At 35.8% G+C, this 20,025-nt stretch overlaps 1 protein-coding gene across 1 annotated transcript in view; it reads right to left on the reverse strand.

Annotated features, from left to right (window-relative positions):
* The window catches only part of SKAP2 (src kinase associated phosphoprotein 2), a 116,743-nt gene that overhangs the window by 24,408 nt on the left and 72,310 nt on the right, over nt 1-20,025 (reverse strand). Inside the window, exons 7-9 of the mRNA XM_048070248.2 lie at nt 15,161-15,285; nt 14,192-14,255; nt 13,724-13,825 (exon numbers count right to left, since the gene is read on the reverse strand). Of these exons, the coding sequence (XP_047926205.1) occupies nt 13,724-13,825; nt 14,192-14,255; nt 15,161-15,285 (291 nt within the window). The remainder of the gene's footprint in view (nt 1-13,723; nt 13,826-14,191; nt 14,256-15,160; nt 15,286-20,025) is intronic.

The following is a 20,025-nucleotide window of genomic DNA, read 5'->3' on the forward strand; positions in this document are numbered from 1 at the left end:
GTTAAACACTGGGACTGTAGAGGAGGTGACATCAAAGTGGAAGTGGAAGCAGAACTTGCATCTGAGGAAATCTTCATCACTGTGCTCAGAAATATCATGGGAAACAGCCAGTATAGAATAGTATTCAAACAGAAAACAGAAACAGATCTCCATATATTTTAAATAAAAGTATTTTGTGTACTGAGCTGCTTTACTTTCAGTTGAGGACAGAACCCACGCCAATTCCCAGCCCTAATTCCTTGCAACACACGTGATCCAAGACTGATTCCAGCACGGACGCAAAAGGTTTCATTCAAATACACTACCAGATAAATAGGACAGGCCTCCAACTGATTCTTTTTGTGCAAGTTTTAATCAGTTATTTGAAAACAACTGTTATTTAAATTCCAGAGTTGGCAAGGTTGAGTACATGCACCACTCTGTACTACCAGTAGGCAGTAACAGAACTTTGTCATTACAACTGATGTTGTACTGACCCCATAATGGCCTCAAATAAATACCACTGGCTGTGTAAGGTGAAGGTAGATTCACGAAATAATTTGGGATAGAAGAGACCTCTGGAAATTGGTAAGTCCAACACCCTGCTCCAACTCTGAAAGTTGGATCAAGTTACTAGGAGACATTTGACTTCTTTTAGTACTCCATAAAACCCTCTGAAAATCTAAGCCATTCAATTGCAGTTTATAAGGATTTGTGTATTTTGATGTCTCGTGTATGAGACAGCTGAAGCTAGTGACTTTACAGAACAGAAATATTCTGTCCAGATTTTGCTAAGACACCAGATGTAAATTTTACTGATTTCCTTGAGGAATCTGTTTTTTTTTTTGTTTGTTTGTTTTTGTTTTCCTTTTTTTTTTTGGGGGGGGGGGTTGTGTGTTTTTTTTTTCTCAGTTGCACTTCTTGTATCTTAAAAAGGTGCTCTTGTATACCACTATTACTCACAAAGTAGACTTTGTAATAAACTATATCAGGATAAATGCTGGAGGAAAAGACGGTGAGGAGGAGAGGAAGTGATACCGGAGTCCTGGAATATCACTTCTAGATTTTCTGCAAAACATTCTCTCTCTTTAAACAACCTTCCTGGGACACCAGTCAATGAACCTAAGCATATTTTATGGTTTGGCTTAATCAAAACCAAAAAGCAGATACAACATTTTCTTCTTAACAAAAGCATTTTGGAGTCATAACATTTGCTACACTGAAGAGTTAAATAAACTAAAAAAATCCCAGTCCCAGTAGGGATAAACACAAAGCACACTTTAGGTTACAATTCCTTAGTTTACTGTAGAAAAATGCTGTTTGAATCATATAACTATTGCCATGAAGAATACTCACAGAGTGCAGTAGTAGAGAGAAATAATCAAATTGAACAATCTGGGGCAGGGATCCCTTTCTAAATACATGTGAAAAAGACACCACATTTCTCCTATATTATCTTATACATACCCATCAATATGAAATATACAATGGCAACAGATTATAAAAACTTTCCTAAAAGCAGGAAGATACTATATTATTACTCACTGACTAGTAGAAAATATTTACTATAATGTTTTAGGGTAAAAAGTATGACGATTAAGTGATAAAAAAACACATCTCTCTCCTTGGAGGAAAAACAGTTGCTCTCACACATGAGAAAAAAAAATGAGCATTATTGGCAAGGTCATCTACAGTTGCTGCATAATGCAGTGTTAAATCTTATTTTTGTCTCAACACAAACAGTTGGATCTTCTCACTCTACTGTAATTTTACAAATTTTTCAGGAAATGTGGGAGCATGCTTTGCTTAACTTACCTTCCCTACTTGTTGAGACCTGAATATATGTTAGTGCCTTCCCTCTTTCTCATTCTCTTTCCTTTCTTCAGTACCAAGTGCCCCAGCCCCCTTGCTTTCCTGTCTGTGCCCCATTCTGCAGTCACAACTGATTTGTATGAAGATTATATCCTCTTCAGAGCCCATAAATTTTGTTCCTTTGCCAAATGCAAAGGTTGTTGGTTAGTATGAGAGCTGCTGTTTCAAGGGCTTCACAAGGCCCTTCAGGCTTTAAGAGCAAAGTATCACAATGGGAGGAAAAGCATGCTCAGTCACCTGAATGACAGAACAGAATATACTCATTAGGACAAGTGAACAATCCACAGAGATACAGGCAATTCCTGGGTTTAATTATGAATATATTAAGATTTCATGAACTCAGCTTCCTGCTTGGAGTGCCTGCTTGAAGCTCCCCTTGCAAATAAGCAACCTTCAGTCATGTTCTGAGTGACAGCTAAATCAACATAGTTGTTCAGTTCCTAGCAATAAATAACTTAAAATCTCGACTAAAAAAGGCAACAAATTCACATTCTCTACACTATCTTTTTCTTCTTAGGCAGATATAGATGCAGAAGAATTAGCAGTTTGCCTGTTTAGGGCTATAGAAGAAGAAATAAAATTAGCTAGGCTGACAGAATTAGGAGGAATAGAAGTACGTAAAATCTCATCTACACCAATAGCAACCTTGGCAGAAGAGGAGGTAGAAAGAAGCAGGAAAAGCAAGAGCACATACTAGGAAAGGCCATGTAGAATGTCTAATTTTGGAATACTAAAATTTCTTTGACAAAATGATCTAATTATTATTAATAAAATTCAATACAAATATGCCAAAGTGCAATGTGCACTGCATAGAATATAAGGGATGAGTTTTGCACTGACCTTTTTATTTCCTCATGAAGAAAGACCTGATAATAGTAATTCTTCTCAAGAGAAAAGATAAAGGTCATCACAAGCAAGTTCAATCGTGGATATACACACAATAATTATAATGAAGAATAAAAGAAATTACACAGAGCCACTTCCAGAAAGTCATTCATTTTTTTCCTGTCTTTACATTCACAGCTACTATGCGTTTACAATTAAATTCATTATTTCAGAAATTTGTTTTCAGAAATCAAGTCTCTTAGAATTGTCTCATCCTATATACTAAGTGAACTGCTCAGAATATATTAAACTCAGAAAACAAAAACATATTTGATGAACAAACAAGGTTTCATAAGTGACTTCAAAACAGATCCTTACAAATTCATTAATTTTGATTTGGCACTTTTTAAAATGTTATCTCTACTTTTTGATCAAACAATTATATAACTTGCATCCCTGAGCAGAAGGACCTTTGAAGGTAAGGTTTCACAATAGTTTTCAACAACAGCAGTTTTGGCTCCACTTCTAAAAAAAAAATGTACATAAAGCCTCAAATTTGGCCCACAAAATTCAGGCAATAGGCATCTTACCTAAATCCGTACTTAAACATTTAAAGATAAAGTATTTTTAGATACTGCTTTTAGTAGGCCTCAACAACATAAAGGAAAGCTTCTGGGGCTTAATGCTTCTACAGGCTCATCTGATTATTTAGCTAATTAACAAAAAAAAAAACTCTCCCTCCTCTATCCTCCTCCCTCCCCCCCGAAAAAAGTAGTTGCAACTATTGGACAGAACGTAAATTCATACCTCAAAGGGACAAAACAAGTCATGTTGTTGAAGTTGATTCCATGGTTGTCTTGTAGGTTCTCAGGAATGTGCACTAGCGACTGCTTGCCTAAATGTGTGTGCATGCACACAAGACCGTTCATATATATAAACACTGTAAAGATTTACATGAATTCACTGTAACTAAATTAATTTTGTTTGTCCTCTTAACCTGTAATAGCTCTTAGTTATATAAATAGTTTAAGCGTTCAACATGACATTTTATAAACCTTATCAATAAGATGTTTTGCTAAAATAAATGTGGTAGCAATTAAAATCTACATAGAAAATACAAATAGTTCTCTAAATAAATACATCTAGCAATCAAATATTCAATTAACTAATCTATACTGTATATCTTGTTATTTGTTGTATATAACTTGTTATATAACACTTATATACTGTATACTTGTTATTTGACAAGCATATACAGTAGTTATATTTCTCAGGCTTAAATTTATATGATATAGAGAAAAAAGTCTTTAATGTCAAGTAAAGTTTCCTATACTCGTTGATCTGCAGCAAGATTTAAATCTAAAAGCCATTTCTGAAAACTACGTATCCCTAATAGTGACAAATGTGACTTGACATAATATTTACATACATAGAATCATAAAGAAAGCATCTTGTTTAAACCACATAATATCCTTTAATAATCCTCAGAGTTGAAGTGTTCAAATTTATAGTCTGATTCCAGAAATGATTTTACTGAAAAAAAGGACAGAAGACAAGGCATTTCAGCATACTTCGCTGTAGTGAAAGGAAACACAATACAGTTGTTGGCATGTTTCCACAAGAGAAGTCTGGCTCCCAGATGCTTCTCTTGTGACTCCTTTAAAAATGTTCCACCAAGATGTTTTTGCATTCTCTGTGTTGATCATTAACTGCACGTTGACAAAAAATAAAAAATCAGCAGCCTTCACCCTTTTGGTGCTTTCATGGAAAGTAACAAACATACACCACTGACTCTTTTCACACTGTTCATGGCTCATGCCACTAAATTCAATTACGCCAACTACACTATATTTTTTCTCCAGCTTAAATGATTAAATAAAGCTATGGTAAAACACACTTGCTATGGTTCACTAGTAAACAAAAATCAGGTTAAATCAAAAGTAAGCAGAAAATTGTATCTGCAACACGGACTGTTTAGACTAACAATATCTGGGGGCAATATTTCCACACTCGTTTTCATGTTAACAAATACTGACCCATTCCACCGTTCTCATATACTAGGCCCAGAGTGGGATCATCAGCTTTGGATGTCTGATCTTACTAGCCCTACACGCACCTCCAAGAGATGAGGGAGGATGGCAGGGATCTGGAAATAGTTCATAAGCAGGAGATAAGTGCACCCTAGGCAGCTCAACATTTTACTGTGGGATTGGCATGCAGATGGTTCTCATGAAAACCAAGAGCCTCCAGAGTCTGAGATTAGTTGAATTCTCTTGCAGAGAGTACTTCAGACTCTCCAGGCCTCATGCCAGAGACATGACACTCCCAGTTGCAGCGTACGAGGAATCATTTGCTAGGTCTAAGCTAGGTGATTTAACCTGGAAACTGGGTCTTATGGTCCTTATGGAAATGACAACAAAATTTTATCCGCCTTTGTTTATTGAATTATCTGAAAACACTGCTCAATATTTGGTAACGGAGACACCTCACTTCTTCAGAAATAAATCTGAGACAGGCATGAAAGCAAGTATAGATTCACTTAAAGTATTTTCTGACAATGTAAGAAGAAAGAAGCTCCTTCTGTGCTCTAGAGGCTTTTCTGTAGACAGTGGTTTTGCTTTGAATATAAGAAGAAACCAACTGAAACAAAACTTCCCCTGTGCTAACTGTGTTCTGAACAGGAATATTTTCGTCCTACCTTGCTCTCTAGTCCAAATTTCAATGACTAGCAACAAACTGTCCACAGTCTCTTCTGACTTCCTAAGAGGATGTTCTTTCCTTCACTGCTGAAGATCACCTGTGTATCTGACCCTGCACATCCCTGGAGCATCCCTGTGTCTACTATAGGGCACAGAATACTGCTTCATCTTGCCCTCTGGTCCACCCCACTGACCACTTTTCGTTCCTAGGAGCAACCAACCTGCTTCTTTCAAAGACATGGGACCAGCCCAGGGAGCAGCAGCCAAGACGGACAGGAAGCCTTTTCCGACATTGCCTTCCTTGTATACGTGCAAACTAAACCTGACATCTGTTACAAATGCAGTACCACTGTAACACACAAGCAAAACAGGTACACACACACACAGCCAGCAAGAATAACGAAGATCTGGTTAATTCGTAGTATTTTGTCTTACTTCTCCATTTTAAGGCGAGCGGGAAGTCAAGTAGGTAACAGATACAGAGTACGCTGAGACAAAAAACAGAGGTATTTATGCTGATGCCTTTCCAAAGGCTTAAAAATTAAAATTAGATAATTATATCTACAATAACAGAATGAATAAATCGGTCTTTAAAGCCCACCTTGCAGGGTCTTATTTGAGAATCCAGTTGTATAAATTATGGTTCTTTAATAGCTACCTTGTGGAAACCAGAAAAGTTGAGAAGCAATAGCCTGAGGCACCATATAACCTCTGGTTGCTCTTGTTTCTCAAAAGACTCTGCCTAATGGTTTTAATAGCCTGATATGCAGTCATTCATCACAAATTCAAAAAGTAAAGGTTCCTTGATCTATCTATATAGCATTCATCACAGTTATACCCAAGCAGTAGAGCAAGCCCAAATTTTCTATTTTCATAAATATACATAATACAATTGACATTTTACTTTGAACTTGCTAAACTACAGCAATTCCTCAAATTTATGGTTAATAAGCTATCTCACATACAAAGACATTTCTTCTGAAGGCTTTGCATTAGAATTATTTCACTGCTGCTTAATTAGATAAAACCAGTGCTACCAAAGAAAGAACTTCAGGTCCATAACCCATTGAAGACATGCATGCATAAACAAAGCTTTGCTCACGATTAACACAAAGCCAACTGTCAGAAGCACAGTCCGCATCAAAAAAGCTATGATACAAGATTACTTTGTGTGATTTTGTCTTTCCAGGATGACAAGCTTTTCTGAGACAGGATTCTATCTTCTAATAACAAAAAACTTCTGTCACATACTGTTCACATCAGACTGGTTTTCGAGATCAATAGTGTCAAAAGTTGTTTAGCGCTGGTGCATAGAAAATAGTATAAAAATGATTGATCAGTACTTGCAATAAAATAATCTTATTTCAATAAGTAAATTCCTTTCAAAGAAATGTGTGCTAATTAGTTTTTGAAAGACTTCTTTAAATATAAAATTGCATGATTAAAAATACTTCCTTTTTAGATATTATTAACTCAGGCCTTCTAACTTTTAATAAACGAGCTTCAAAACGTCAACAGACAATACATATTTAACAAGCATTCCCAGTTTATTTTTGTTTGGGAATTTTTTTTTTTTGGTCTGATTTAGTACTTCTGATTTGTTTTATACTCTGAAATACAGAAATAAAATTCAGCCTTTGATAACCTACGACTTCGATAAGCACAGCCTTTGTAACATGAATTCCTTAACTTATTATTATAGTTGATCACAACTCAGGAAGGATATTACTGTTTTCACTGCTTGTAAACTTGGAAACCTGTCTTGCATGCATTTCAACAAGAGGAGAATAAATACCAAAACGTAATAGCACATATTTGCCATTTAGTGTAGATACTGCTTTCAACTACTTTGAATTTCATAGCTGACCATGATTCTTTCCACCACTACAAAACTGGAATATAGAAGATGCAATCTCAAATTCTGAAAACATAGGCTTAGAATGAGCAATGTATCTGAGTTAAAAAGGAAGAGAAGAACAAATAGAGAATTCAAGGCATCAGAGAACACTGACCAAACAAATACTGAAAAGCAAAATCACCAAAAGAGATGTGCAGAATTTTGGACTAATAAAAGATACCATCATTTTTCACTGTAAATGGGTCATTTCAAATAGCAGTGGACAACAACAGTTACACTAGACACATGTCCAGTGTAAATATAAACAAAGTTAAAAACAGAACTCAAATTAGACTAGATTTTTGTACTCAATTATTATTCTATTTTTAGTGGTTTCCTCACATTTGTATGTTTATAAATGTGTGTGGTGTCTCATGCACATGTACCATTGCACAGCAGTCTTTCTGACATCTATGGGACACCTGTTATCCACAGACCATCACTTAATATTCACTTTACAAGAAACACAGAATAGTCTGTGAACCTCATTTTTGCCACTTCCCACTCAAGGGACATCTTATTCTTCTCAGCTACACCAGATTGTCTTACCTCCTCTTCCATCACTGACACCTAACATCAACAGAAAGAAAAGGTTCCATCTTTAGATGTAGGATTACATTAATTGAAGATAAATCCCAAGGTCTTGTGGCAAACAAAAGTTGAGATCCAGGTATCATGGTCCTAACCAACTTCTGAATATGACACCTTAAAATAGCAAAAAATTGTCTGGATTCATAACTCATGTCTCGCAAGCATTTAGTAGCAGCTGGAAGACACTTTACGGTACATGTAAATCCCGCAGGAGTATTGCCTCAAATCCCAGAGCAACAGAGAATTCAGACATGGCTCCAGTCCATCATAGCAGTTGGGAGTCAGCAATATACAGTTGCAAGAGGTTGTTTTTCAGTGATTTCCACGTCTGACATATAATCAAAGACACTGAGTAGACCCGAAATACCAGTGATCGTGACAACAAAACCACACATCTCAGACGGAAAACAAAATCTTTACTGTTCTCTGACATCAACGTGTAGTTTACATCTGCTTTTTACTGAACTTATATTATTTGAATTACTTTTGATTTACAGCAAAGTGAGTAAGCCCTGTAGCAGTCCTTCTTATTCTGATATTATACCTATCAGTAAGATATTACGGGCAAAATACCCCATATATATAAATAAACAGTTAAGAAATTAATATTTTTCCCTTAACAACACCAAGATCCAGTCTTCGAAAAAAATGGTTTCGAAGAATGACCTGTCCTCTCTACTTTAAAAGGAGGAGGAAAAAAAAAAGCCCTTGCAGCTCTCAAACCTGAAAGATGTTTTGATGGAAATTATTCAAAACACTTTCAGTAATTACTTTGGAAACTCATCTTTAATACTGTCCTTGAGAATTCTGATCTTACACCTGGTCTTTTCAGCTTCAAATATTCCAGAGCCTACTTATACTTTATACTTAGGAATCACTTCATTTACTAATAAAATGCAGTTAGAATTCCATCTGTGGGGAAAAAAATATAACAATAGCACATCACTGCTATGTACAACTGCTGTTGGTAAGAAGTAAAGAAATCTATAAATACTTGAGGCAAGCAACAGATGCTGGGAGGAATTTAGACAATATACCAGCATATATAATACACTAACTTAACAGCAATCCTTGCAAATAACATCTCAGATTCCCCAACCACCTGTGTCTCTGCTAACTCAGACCTACTGCTCTGATTCACGCTGATCCATTAACAGTTTCTTTATTTTAGCCTACTGGATTTAGGAACTAATTGTACACCTGTAACTCACAGCTTGGACTGCCAGACACCAAATGCTGTATTAGTCCTATGGGCCTTGACCGTGATATATTGAAATTCTAAAAGTAAGCAAAGGTCTTCTGAAAAGGAATTTTCTTTAACACATCACTGCGAAATCTTCACTTCTAGCACCAAAGTCAATACATCTGACACTGCATTTTGAGAACACAAATATTTGCAATGAGTCTGTGTTCCTGCGTGACAGACCAAGCTTATACCCAAACTCCACTGAATAATCATGACTTCCTCCTTCCCAAGAGGTAAATCAGAGATCATGAACTTATCTTTTTCCCCTCTATGCTCATGAAAAGGTTACAACATCATAAAAAACAACTTCCTTCCTCAAAGCTCAAACAACCCAGTAGCAAGAGAGATGAGGATGGTATTAAGTTATGCTGCTTAACTGCAAAGGTTAACTGTTAGAAACAATTAAGAAAGCAAAGCTGCTTAAAGAGGCAATCATGAGTCAGAGCCAGGCTGATCATTCCCTATTTTCACAGACAATGCTGGAAAAAAGTTCTGTAACAATATCAATATAATTTTAAAACTATACTAAAGGACTTTGTTTAAAATAAGTAAACACGTTAAAAAAACATGTTTCTTTGTATAGCATACTTTGTGTTGCATAAAACTTAAGACATTTCTTACCTTTCCCTGAGCTTTCCCCGGGTTACAGTTTCCCTAGCTAAGTTTCCAACTACACTGCAAAACAGAATTATTGGCCAGATACTACAGCTTGACCAAACTGTTTGTCAGAGAACTGATAGTGGGAATCAGAAGACAAAGGCAAGCTTTTCATTCTCATGAACCTTGTCCCAGTCAGAGACTGAACTGATCCCAAAATTTAATTTACAGCAAACTAGGAAGTGATGCAAGTTGTATCGAGTGGATTAGTTCTCAACAACAGTTCTCCTGGCTAGAGACCACTACAGTACTGAATTTCACTGTCCTTACTTCTCTCTCACCCAGAAGTTCTCTATTTTACGGACAGGCTAAAAAGAAATGACACGAAGCGAAGAATGCCAGATTTATGTCACACCACACCGCTTGGGGATTTCCAACCTTACCTGTTCTGTAAGGGCAGCTTTTCATCTTTATACACCGAGAAGCACCAAAGAAACATTCAAATCTTATCTTTAGAAACACTTTAATGGAAACTATACTGTACACAGTGGAATATACTACTACAGTGCAAGCTTGCGAGCAGAAAGAGAGCAAAGAAAGACAACAAGACTGAAAATATAAAGATGCTAACTTCAATTAAGACCTCTTCTATTGTGCAAGACTGCTGTAGACAGTACACAGAGTTGATGTTGCAGGAAAGATCATGGTGGCAAGCAATGGTTGGCTTTGCAAACTCAGGTTTGTGGTCCACACACATGTGAGACCAAGGAAGAGAATAGAGAAGGCCCTGTAAAATTATGTCACTAAGACCCCAGGTTAATAAAAGAAATTGTCTTCATGAATTGTAACAGATGAAGTCTTTAATTCTGACAAGTATCTCCCATTCTAACGAGGACGACTCTTTTTTTTAAAGACCACTAGGCTAAAGACTCGATGCATCCAGATAGTTCAACACACATACACAAAATAATTTAATAGTACAGTTCTAGAATTTATGTTACAGACAAGGAACCACCTGTGCTTATAATATCCAGCTGTAGACTGTAATACAAAATTGCCATGTCAAAATTATATAAAGTGTACTAAAGTAGAAAATAAATAGCTAATTAAGCAAAGAATGGGTCTCCATTACAATATTTTTATTTCTGCTCAACCACATTTTCCATGTGCATTTTTATTAAAAACAAAAAGACAAAAGCATAGCTTGCTGGAGAGAGCACTCTTTTTTTTTTTTTTCTTTTTTCCTTGATGAATCTTGCAAGGGAGATTTACAAGTTGGAAAAGCTTTAGGTGTTCTGATGTTTTTGACTCCACCTAAGTAAACACAGTAAAACACTCTAATACTGAGAACCAAATGATGCTTCTTAGGTGAAAATGTATTTGTATGTGCCACTAAAGAAGAAAGTGACTTACAAGATCAAAAGAGTAATTTCTGTCTTTGTAACCCCTCCAACTGTCAACTTACTCCTCCTGCCAGCAGACAGTACAAATTGAATTCCGTTGAAATCTAAGCTTTTAATAGGTTAATAGACTATTACTATTCTGGATACTGGTTTGAAGCTAGTCAGCACCTGTCTGGAAAATTAATTTTTCTACACTGTCTCCTGCCACAAGAGGAAAACCAAGAAACAAAGCAATGTGATAGCTAGTGAATACAGCATCAGCCAATCCTGCTTACTGCTACAGTTCTCCATAATTCCCCGTTTTTCTAAACAGTGAAAAAAAATATTCATATCTTCTTTATAATTCAAACACTCTTTAATACTAAATCCAGTATTACAAAAATGAATGCTTTATGAGCTGTTTTAATTTGCTTCTGAAATGCTGACAAACACACACACACAAAAAAAAGACCACTGGAATACCTCAGAAATGCAGAAGATTACTTGAGAAATGGCAAATTATACCCAAATAAATAACAACAAGGTACAATGCGCTGTGAAATACAACAATACCTGAAATACATAATTTTAAAGCTACTTGATCTGTGAAAAGCTAGTGGATCTAACGTCAAGATGTTTCAAGGATAAAAAAATGAAGATAAATTTCTTCTCCCTCCTCACAAGGATCTAGAATTTATCTTCTGCACTCCAGAGCCTATCATAGCTTTTGGGCTCTACAAGGAATTTTTCCTTTCTGTTCTTTTAAGGAGAGTTCAGAATTCCTTGTTTGCTCTGAATTCGTAATGTAACAGCACAAATAATGGAGCTCCACCCTTTGACTATTAAAAGAAGAAAGAATACATTTATTTACCTGAGAAAATAGAAAGGACAGCCAACAGGAATTAAAAGCATACAATCAATCAGTCCTAATGAAGCCAAGAGAGACCAAAGTGGAACTCTCTTACTCTTTTCTTAGGTACAAAATAAGGAAAGGAAATCCCTACTTCACAATGTGAAAATGAAGCACCACTTCAAGATCATGGAGAAAGACTTTAACTGAAAAATGAAACTAGATTTCTTGAACAACAGAAGGGCTATCCTTTCTTTGTGACAGCTGTTTTGTTACATTTCAGATTTATTAGCCACATTAGGAGACAACAGTTCCTGGAAAACTGATATAAAAATGAGATATAAGTGAAAACACTCTAAATTCTTGCTGAATCATATCAAGGCAGCAATTCTCCAAAACCAGAACTCAGAGCAAAGAAGGCAAAGAATACATTAATTCTTGTTTCTCTGCCAATATTTTATGCATTACTGCTATAGATCTACTTCCTGTTTGAGATTCAAATGAACGGGTAAGGTAATTGAAGCTCAGGTAAGAGAAATTTAACCTAGGACAGACATAGATCTTCATTAATGAAAACGTAATCTAATGTAAAGCATCATCTTCTCTAAGAGCCCAAGCATCCAAAAAGCACTGCAGCAAGGTTTGGTTGCATTCTTCCAGCTATAAGACTAAATGCTTTAACACAGATTTTATATTCGCTGCTGATGAGTTTTTCAGCATGCATGACACAACTGTGCCCCATTTCAGCAGAACATGTACTTCTGTATTGAAGTAGTCTAGACAAAATTCAAAGAAATTGAAAAAAAAGAACAGCTCTCCTACAATTTCCCAATTGTATGATGTGGGGTGTGTTTTTATTTTTTCATCAGTCACTCGTATTCTCTTCTCCCTTGGTTCACTGAAACAACCTTAAAATGAAAACCAAGGCATACTTTTTTTTTTTTTCGTTCAGTGGACTCAATATTCAACCTAGCAGATAAATAAAGTTAGTTGGCATCACATGACATGACTGATTTTTCCTCTCAAGTTATTGCTGATAATTGCACCGCCTAAGACAGTAAGGGATGCAGAACATTATTTCACACAAAGTGATTATTAATTGTCATATCACTTTAAAATATAATTTCTTAAAAATTGTATCTAAAAAAATTAATTGATTTTTACATAGTTTCTTAAAATCTAAACAAGACCAAACATCTTCATCCTATCACCTGAATATCTATAATCAATTCCAAAAGCTGTCCACATTAAGTTTGTACATAACCATAGTCATACTGGAAGATATGACATAAAATGTTAATACTCGTATGTTTTCTTTATTTACAGATCATCTCCAAAGCCCTTTCAAACCAACACATTACTTTCTTGCAGGATTATATGATCATGTATTAGGCAGCAGCTAGAGTGATAGAGAACTTTTGCTTAATACAAATGCCAACATGAATAAAAAAATATTATGGGCAAGTTAGTGGAAAAAGCTGTAAGGCGAGTCAATTTTTTAATTAAAAAAAATTACATACTAGAGAATGTTAATGAGCCAAAAGTCCCCTGAGACCACTTTTACATTTTCTGCACTATTTTGATGCCCCTGCTAAAGAAAACTGAACTGTTCTCACTCAGATCTGGTTAAAGACACATTCAATGTCACAGTAAAATTTGAAATCTGAAAGTATCTTACCCATCAGGTTACTTTGCCTACTTACTTTTAGCCACTCATAGTTATCAAATTAGCAGTAGAGAAGACAAAATTGTCACAAGTCATAAGGTAAAAAATCTGAAGAGTACCTGGAAGTTCTTCATAAATGCTATCATCTATTGGTTCACTGCTCGCTTGTCCAACATCATCATATTCCTCTTCCTCCTCCGGAATAGTATTAGATTCCATATCTATATAAAAGCAGTTTAAAAGGTTAACATTTCCTAGAAAAGAAAGCCTAAGCAGAAATTATGCAAAATGAAAACACAACTTGTTTTCTACAAGCTGGTGCTTACAGTTTACTCTGCATATTTTGTTATAGCATTCATAAGGGAGAGCTTTCCAGCTAAATGTTATTCTTGGAAAAAAACAAGAATCTTGCACAAGAAGAGAAGTTACGTAAAAGCAAAAACATGACTGAAATCCAGGACTCACTATTCAAAACTAGGACAAGTAGGAATACTAGATATACAAACACAACAGATCAGTTAATGGACAGAACTACCGTCACCAAGCAGTACTAATAATAAAGGCTATAGCTCTTCAGGCTGGCTTACCTTGTATTACAAATTTCACTTGCTGTACCCATTCCTCTGCTTCTTTGGGAGTGGCAGCTGCAAACTATTAAATATTTATTAATAAGTAGTAGTAGCAACGACAAAAATATAACTACAGTTTCATTAGCAATAGAAATGGGTCTGTAGCATTCTTGTCACTCCCTCAAGAAACCATTAGCAATTCTTTTCATGTCTTCTGGTACTTTTCTTGCAAGGATGCTTCTTATAATGTACAGCTAATTTTGACAAATTTACGTAATTGAAGGAGAGGATGATGGATTTGAAACTCTGATCAGCAGCTGGCAGCTGTGCAGAAAAAAGCTGCTTCTCTTCATCAATGTCAAAGCCAGAACTGATGAACAAAATTTGCCCTTGACAATTAGAAGACACCCATGAATTTCTTTAGACTGCTGGGTACAGTTTTCTTAAAAATGTTCTTGTCAGACTCCAACACACTACCTGACAGCTTAATTAACTGGCTTTCAACTGCAATCTCAGATATTTAAAACTTATTAAACTTACATTCTATATTGATGTCGAGCTGATAGATCTCTGAATTGCACAGCTGATATGTGCCTTTACGTAGATATTCCTGGCAAAGCCATGACCAATACAATATGTATTTAACACTGATATATATTTTGTTTAACTTTTTTTCCGCTACTTAATTCATCCAAGAAATCATGCAGACATACCATATAATAGGTATTAAAATAATTACATCGAAATGACCAATAGATAAAGATGATAGATTTCCCTGTTCTTGTCCAAAAAGATAACATTTGAACATATACATATATTTTTTAAATTAGATTTTTTTCCTCATATATGAATATACAGTATAAGCAAGAAAGGATTTCGTTTTTCATTAAGATGTCAGTGAAAGTTGTTTTACTGAAATGTTAATTCAGTAACTGGAATTGTAACGGCTTTATCAATTTAATTTCAAGTCGACATAAGAAGTCCAACCTGATAAATGCGCTTATCAGGAGCAGAGATTTCAAAACAGCAATCTTTCTTTGCATCCTTCCGAAGGTTATTATTCATTCTGATGGTGTAGCCCTCTAAGGCAAATTCACCTTTCTGTTGTTTGTCTGTTGAAGATAAAAAACAAAGTTAGAGCTTCATTTACAACAGTGAATGTAAGTGGCTCAGCAGGTTATCGTTTATTCAGATTTGGTTTTCTATTTCATGAATTTTACAAAGAACAGGGAGGTTTTTAGCAAAATGATTAGGTGATGCTTCTGAAGATAAAGTTTTACTTAAATGGAAGACGCACAGAAAAGTGTATTTTTCTGTAGGATAACTAAGGAATTCCACAGAGAGCTGTCTGCAGATGGTGGTCTTATTTAGTAAGAAGCGCATGTTATGACACTTGCATCTAGGGAAACCCAAGAACTGGAACTTGCAAAGCAAGCTTCCTATAAATCAGTGTCTCTTTCAGGTTCAGTAAACCAATGGGAAAACCTGTCTAGCTCAGAACTTGCTGAGCTCCCTCCTAAACTAACCACTTTACTTAAAAAATAAACTTCAAGTTCCTTTTGAAGCAATTGGAAAAGCTTTTCTTCACATTCACCCCCTCACTCCCAGATGTGCTTCCTTTCCACATGGTACAAGTACAGAATGAATTTTGTTATACATTCAGGCGTGTGTTCCCAAAGCACTCCTCTCAACACAGCAAAAGTTTAATTAGCTAATAAAAGTACTGAGCCCTACCACAGTTTATTATGTAGAGCCATGTGGTTGTTTCAAAGACAGTTCTACTTTTCAGTTTAAGGGTTCTGGTTTATAAAAGTATCGCTTAGAACAAGCCTGTGTTAAATATACTGCATGTTGGGCAAGTGCCACCAGTGTGCTCCTTCTGAGCTCTTTGGACCAAGGCTTACATCTGATTTTATGTGCTCTGGCATGTTTTGGTGGATATTAAAAAGAAAACAAGAAGGTAAAAGTAATTCATTTCTGCAAGTTCTGTGGATCACAGTGCAGCACTCAAGTGAAGATAAGCATTAGTCACATTTTGCTTGGGCCTCCCAGAAAAAAAGTGCAGATGCAAATGAAATAAAATGAAATTAAGGTATGTTTTTGTTCTTTTTTTTCCCCCCCTACGGAAGGGGAACACATTAACAACAAGCATCAGCAACAACAGCACTCCAAGCATTGCTGAACAGAGCTTAGGCACAAGTCAAGCATCCGCTGCTTTTATTTGTCAACAAAATGAGAAAGCCTCTATGGTAGATAAAATAGGAAAAACTACATTTTCAACATTATTTTGTCTCTTTTCTGGAAATTGAATAGAAAATTAAATTTTTCCATTCTGAAAGAGCAATAAGTGGTTAACACAGCAGCATGAACATCAGTGGATGTAAGGGCAGTCCCTATACAAACACTCTCACTAGCAATCTTAGATTGTGCTTCTACCTTTTTATTAATTCTCACCCATGGCAAGTAAATGGCAAATTAAAAAAATTACTTGAACAAACCCAGAGCACTGTTCTATTACCTCTTTCTAGTCCCTTCTGTAACAGTAAATTTTATTATGTCTTTGTTAAGTACTAAGATTCAGTATTAGTATTTTATGTTTGCTCAAACCTCCATCTCTCTATCAAACAGGACACACATGTAAAATTCATGGAATCACACCAAGGCAGATATTAGAAATAAAAACTTGCAATAGGTTAACTAGGTCCCCTTTTAATGAAATTCATTTCAGCCTACAAATTTCATTGTTCCTTCACTTGTGACCTCAGGGAGAAGATGAAGTGGAACACATTAATTTCTCCCTTTCCCATGCTGGAAGTTTATCAAAACCCCAAGAAGACAGGAGCACACAGACAGAATGAACAAACACCAGGTTTGAAAAGTAAAAATATCTTGTTAAGAAAAAAAAGAGGCAAGTATTCAAATTCAGACTCTTGGAGTATTTCTGAAAATACTTCTCTGTGACATGAACAATCCCTTTTATGTTAACACGGTTTTACAGAGTTAATCGGAGATTATCTCTGTATCAGTACTAGTTCTTTCAAAGAACATTGTAATTAAAACAGAAAGATATTGGTCTTAACTCTCAGAACATTGTGTTCCTGTGCTAATGAAAATTAGTTGCATACACCAATAAAAAATATATATCCTTTGCTATTAAATACTTTCACTGAACTTTATGGCAGCAGACTAGCCATAGCATTGCTACTTTTGCTTCTAGTTATCTGTGCAGTGAAGTACCCCTGACTAAAGCCCAGCGTAGCACTGTGCACACTCTTAAAATGTTAACCATGAGGAAATTTTAGGACAACCTGACACTTCACAACTCTAACCCAGAACCCACTAAAGATGAGAGAAAGACTAAGCATGCATTCACATTCCCTGTAGCAGCAAACCACAAAGCTAGTATGTCCTGAGAAATAGCTTCACAGATACCAAACGGCAGGACAGCGGACAATTAACGGTTCAGCTGCATCCACAGACGGTGACAGGCAATGGAGACTCACAAATCCCAGTTGCTCTTAGAGAATACACCTCTCTAGGAAGGACTGGAGACCAACCCTGTTACCTGATTGCCATGAGGCTGACTGTGACACAAGGCAGCTGTTTGGCCAGGCACCGTAGTCAGGTGTAGGCTTGAAGGCTGGGTCATCTTGTGACAGTCACACTCAAGTGATCACCTCAACTTCATTTATTAGCAAATGCTTGCAGCTAAGCAGGTTTGACTTCTGAACTTCCCCATTCAGAATTATATACCAGAAATACTTTCTGGAGACTGTGCTTCAGAGAGAATTAAACAGGTTTTGATGTTTAAAAACTTTAAAGACCTAAGGATTTTACTCAGAGACCAAAAATTAGATATAGATGTTTTTAATGGCAGGAGCCTTAGATGTCCACAGCCTCAGGAAGCCCATTTACATCACAGAGATTTCACTTTCATTTTGAAATCCCAAATTAGAAACAGAATTTTTTCCTAGGCAGAAATATACCAGCATATTAGGAAGGGATGAGGGAGGGACGAATGAAACACACTTCTCTGAAAAAGGGTAGCAGTCTTATTACCTCTTATTTTCTCAAGATAGGGCTTTGCAATTCAACAACAGGAAACTCTTAAGTTGTCACAGTACAACATAGAACAGAATTGCAAAAGTATAACACTATCAGTTTTGTAAAAAAAGGAAAAGGAATCATCATTAAGCACAAGTTGGTCCAGAATTAGGCCAAATTTCATTTCAGAATAAGCTGTTCTTTACTCTCATCTTCTTCCTTCTCCTCATATCAGGTATGCATTGGGAAAAAAAAAAAAAATCTGGGTTTCTTCAGATCGTTCTGCATCAGCAATTTAGATTGGCAAAGAACTTGTACAACAGAGCAGACAGTCAGGCAACTAAATACTGAAAAAAAAAAGTCAAACCTAGGATATAAATTTTTTTAGAGATGAATAAATTTAGGGTGCATTTAGGTTTTAAAACAAACAATACAGATCTGAATGAAATTTGAGATCACTTTAAACATTTTTAACATTTTTCTTACATATGAGCTTCATGCATACTAAAAATAGTGACACGTTAACAACGGAAACAGGGCCAATATTATATTAGGAAAAGGGAGTCTCAAGGGAAGCAGAGAAAAAGGGTTGTGAAGTAGCCTTGCGTAACTGAGTCCATGGGAACTTTTAAAACAAAGGAGAGTAAACCTTCAGCTGGGTCTTGAAATGATTGGGTTGTAAATTTGAGGCCTAAGGCGATGTGACCATATTATTAGCACATGTAAAAAGAATTAGTGCACTCTGCAGAACAGAGAGGACTTAGAGTGGAAAGGAAAGAAGTTACAGAGAAATGCATAAGCAACAAAGGCAAACAGAAAGATTTCAGAAAAGTGACAAAGTGTTTATAAATACTATTAGAATCTATAATTTAACTCTCTTCATCTTGAAAACAGGAGTCTGTAAGATCTTACAGTTTACATGGCTTCATGCTAAATGTGGTTTCACATACTTTACCACGTTTTCAAAAATAGTACATGTCAGTATCTCCAAAATGGTCATTCCTTTTCCAGCTTTTGGAATAGCCCTTTCCAAACGTATGCATAGCAATCATTCTCTTTTAGACTGCAAATCTGAACTGCAATAGTCTTTTTTTTTCCTCTTTTGAGAAATCTAAATGATAAAATGAAAAAATGGAGGCAAAGATTGAAACACACTATTTAGTGCGCCAGTTTGCTTATATTCAATCCCAGACAGAAGTCTGGGATTGAAAAATTGTCCCAGTGGACTAACAGAGCCTACAAAGCAATGCAGGACTTATGAACCACCAAGATGACAGGAAATCTTGAAGTAATGGACATAAACTTAACAGTTACACTAACTACTGATTAGGGGAAGATAAAAAAAAATGTAACAAGCAGCACCTTCTTTTATTCACAGAGACATATTGCTCAACAGGACAATCAGCACTATTTTACTGTATTTTGCTAAGGATCTCTTTTCTTTCTCTCTCTTTTTTTTTTTTTTTAATTGGACAAGCCTAATTACTGTAATTTCATAGCATCTTGTGACTGGACGTTCTGCTTAGTATCCCCTGAATCAAGATCTTATATAAACCTGCACCTTCCTGAAACTTAGAGTTACCTGTTTGGACATCTAAACTTCCTTTGAAAATTAACAACTATTACAAACATATAGCCACAGGCACAATAAAACTTCAGGAGTTAAAAAAGGCAATAATGTGGGGAAAAAAGAATTAATTAGGGTATTTTTCTTCCGCCTATGTCACTACATCGGCACTATAAACTGAAGTGTAGGTAATTAGGGAGAATCAAGACTTGATTACCAATTTCACTTATCAATTACTACC

This window comes from Anser cygnoides, chromosome 2 (assembly GCF_040182565.1).
Source record: "Anser cygnoides isolate HZ-2024a breed goose chromosome 2, Taihu_goose_T2T_genome, whole genome shotgun sequence".
NCBI lineage: Eukaryota > Metazoa > Chordata > Aves > Anseriformes > Anatidae > Anser > Anser cygnoides.